At 32.8% G+C, this 1,679-nt stretch overlaps 1 protein-coding gene across 2 annotated transcripts; it reads left to right on the top strand.

The window, feature by feature from the left end:
• Positions 1 to 458: 458 nt before the first annotated feature.
• On the top strand, positions 459 to 1,196 carry LOC120180153. 2 transcript variants are annotated; one of them, XM_039185539.1, is made up of 2 exons: positions 459 to 803; positions 890 to 1,196. In XM_039185539.1, the coding sequence occupies exons 1-2, from the start codon at positions 660 to 662 to the stop codon at positions 1,085 to 1,087; spliced, it is 342 nt and encodes a 113-aa protein (XP_039041470.1). In that variant the 5' UTR covers positions 459 to 659; the 3' UTR covers positions 1,088 to 1,196. The 2 variants fall into 2 exon arrangements, with proteins under 2 accessions (XP_039041470.1, XP_039041469.1); XM_039185538.1 differs by having other exon boundaries at positions 465 to 803; positions 884 to 1,196.
• Positions 1,197 to 1,679: the final 483 nt, after the last annotated feature.

The following is a 1,679-nucleotide window of genomic DNA, read 5'->3' as shown; positions in this document are numbered from 1 at the left end:
TCAATAATTCTATATATACCCAATTGAATTTATATCAATTCAACATGAATTGACTAGAAGATCAAAAAGTGACCCGCCTTGAAAATGTATTAATCTAATATTGATTCAATAAAAAAAATCGACTTAAATTTAATAGTGACTCGAATTGGTTGATTTGATAGTGACTCGAACAAAAATTGACTTATCTAATACTAACTTGATTAAAAAAATTGATCGATTCGATATTGACTCGATCTAATTTACTATAGATCTAAATTAAATTTGAACTAGATTTGATTTAAATCGAATATAAACCTAACTCAAAATGACTCGATCTATATTCAATCTGGATAACTAGATTACCATCTCTATATTTGTTAACGTTGTGACATATTGGACTGATTTGGTTGATAGAATAATAGTTTTAATATTAAAGTAGGAAAAAGTAAATTGGAAACGAGTCCATTCGAGGGCAAAAATAAGCTTGAAGGCAAACTTACGACCAAAAGTCTACATAGGCTGAGCTAGTCCACGGGCTTGATGGGCCACCAAGGAACTCCTGGAAAAACAAATTTCGAACATTCGGATTTGGTTTCCTTCGTTTTTTAGGACTATATAATGATCAGGGTTCAAATTTCAAAAGCAGCTTTCTGTTTTATACAGAGAAAGAAGAAGAGGGAATGGAAGGAACTGAAGTGGAAGCAAGAGATGAGGATCGAAAATTACAGATCGCAGTTCGCAGTGCAAAAGCTGCGCTTCTGCTTTCTTCACTGAAATCATCAGTGGATCGCGTCTTCGAAGCAGCAATCAACGACGAAACTGAGGTTCGTGCTTTTTGATCGGATTTGATGTTTAGTACTGTTCAGATCCCCCTTCATCTCCCCCTTTTTTTTTCTCTCCCTAGACGCTGGTAAAGGAAAAGATGAGAAGAGAGATTAACAGCCTGAAGGTGGAGTTAGTGAGGGAGCGATTGAAGATTAAGAAAATCAAATTTTGTGGAGTGATGGAGCTGATTCTTCAAGCCATCTTGGTTATGATGATTTCCAGTTTCTTTATGAAGCTAGCACTTGACGATGACTTTCCCTTCTGTAATTACTCTGCAACCTAGCTGTAGCTAAAAGCTTTTCAAATATTTTCAGTCATTTAGGAGACCAAACTTATGAATCGAGAAAATTTATTTGTTTCTGTGATATCAATATGCCAAACAAATGTACTCATCAGTATTATATCGCTCAATTTTATGCTACAATAAATTTTCCAATGTCTTCGTCAAGTTTATCCGCATAAATAGCTATGTTTGATTATACATCCACTTTGATCAAATCTATATTGATAAGACAATATTAATTTTTTTTAAAAATGTAATATCTTAAAAAAAAGCTTGATTGATGTGATATACTTTTGTAAATTTTTTTTTATTTTTTTAAATAACTTTTTAATAAAATTAAGGGTAAAGTATATAAATGGTCATTGAACTTTTTAGATACTTGCATTTAGGTCTCCCAACTCTTAAAACTTGCAATACAATCACCAAACATTTAGTTTGTTTGCAATATGGTCCCCGACGTAACGGCCATTTCACTACCGTTAGGGTAAATTATATAAATGGTCACTGTACTTTTCAAGTGCTTGCATTTAGGTCCCCCAACTTTTAAAACTTACAACACAATCAGTAATTATATTCTAAACCTCAAATTCCA

Source organism: Hibiscus syriacus, unplaced genomic scaffold (genome assembly GCF_006381635.1).
Source record: "Hibiscus syriacus cultivar Baekdansim isolate YM2019G1 unplaced genomic scaffold, ASM638163v2 tig00112491_pilon, whole genome shotgun sequence".
NCBI lineage: Eukaryota > Viridiplantae > Streptophyta > Magnoliopsida > Malvales > Malvaceae > Hibiscus > Hibiscus syriacus.
The sequence above is the reverse complement of the archived record's forward strand: the minus strand, read 5'-3'. Positions and strand labels throughout refer to the sequence as shown.

What these genes read in the sequence shown, in the direction of transcription:
- LOC120180153 (XM_039185538.1), top strand. Translation starts at nt 660, where the DNA reads ATGGAAGGAACTGAAGTGGAAGCAAGAGATGAGGATCGAAAATTACAG. An exon ending in CAATCAACGACGAAACTGAG is followed by an intron (nt 804 to 883) that starts GTTCGTGCTTTT and finishes TTCTCTCCCTAG; the next exon opens with ACGCTGGTAAAGGAAAAGAT.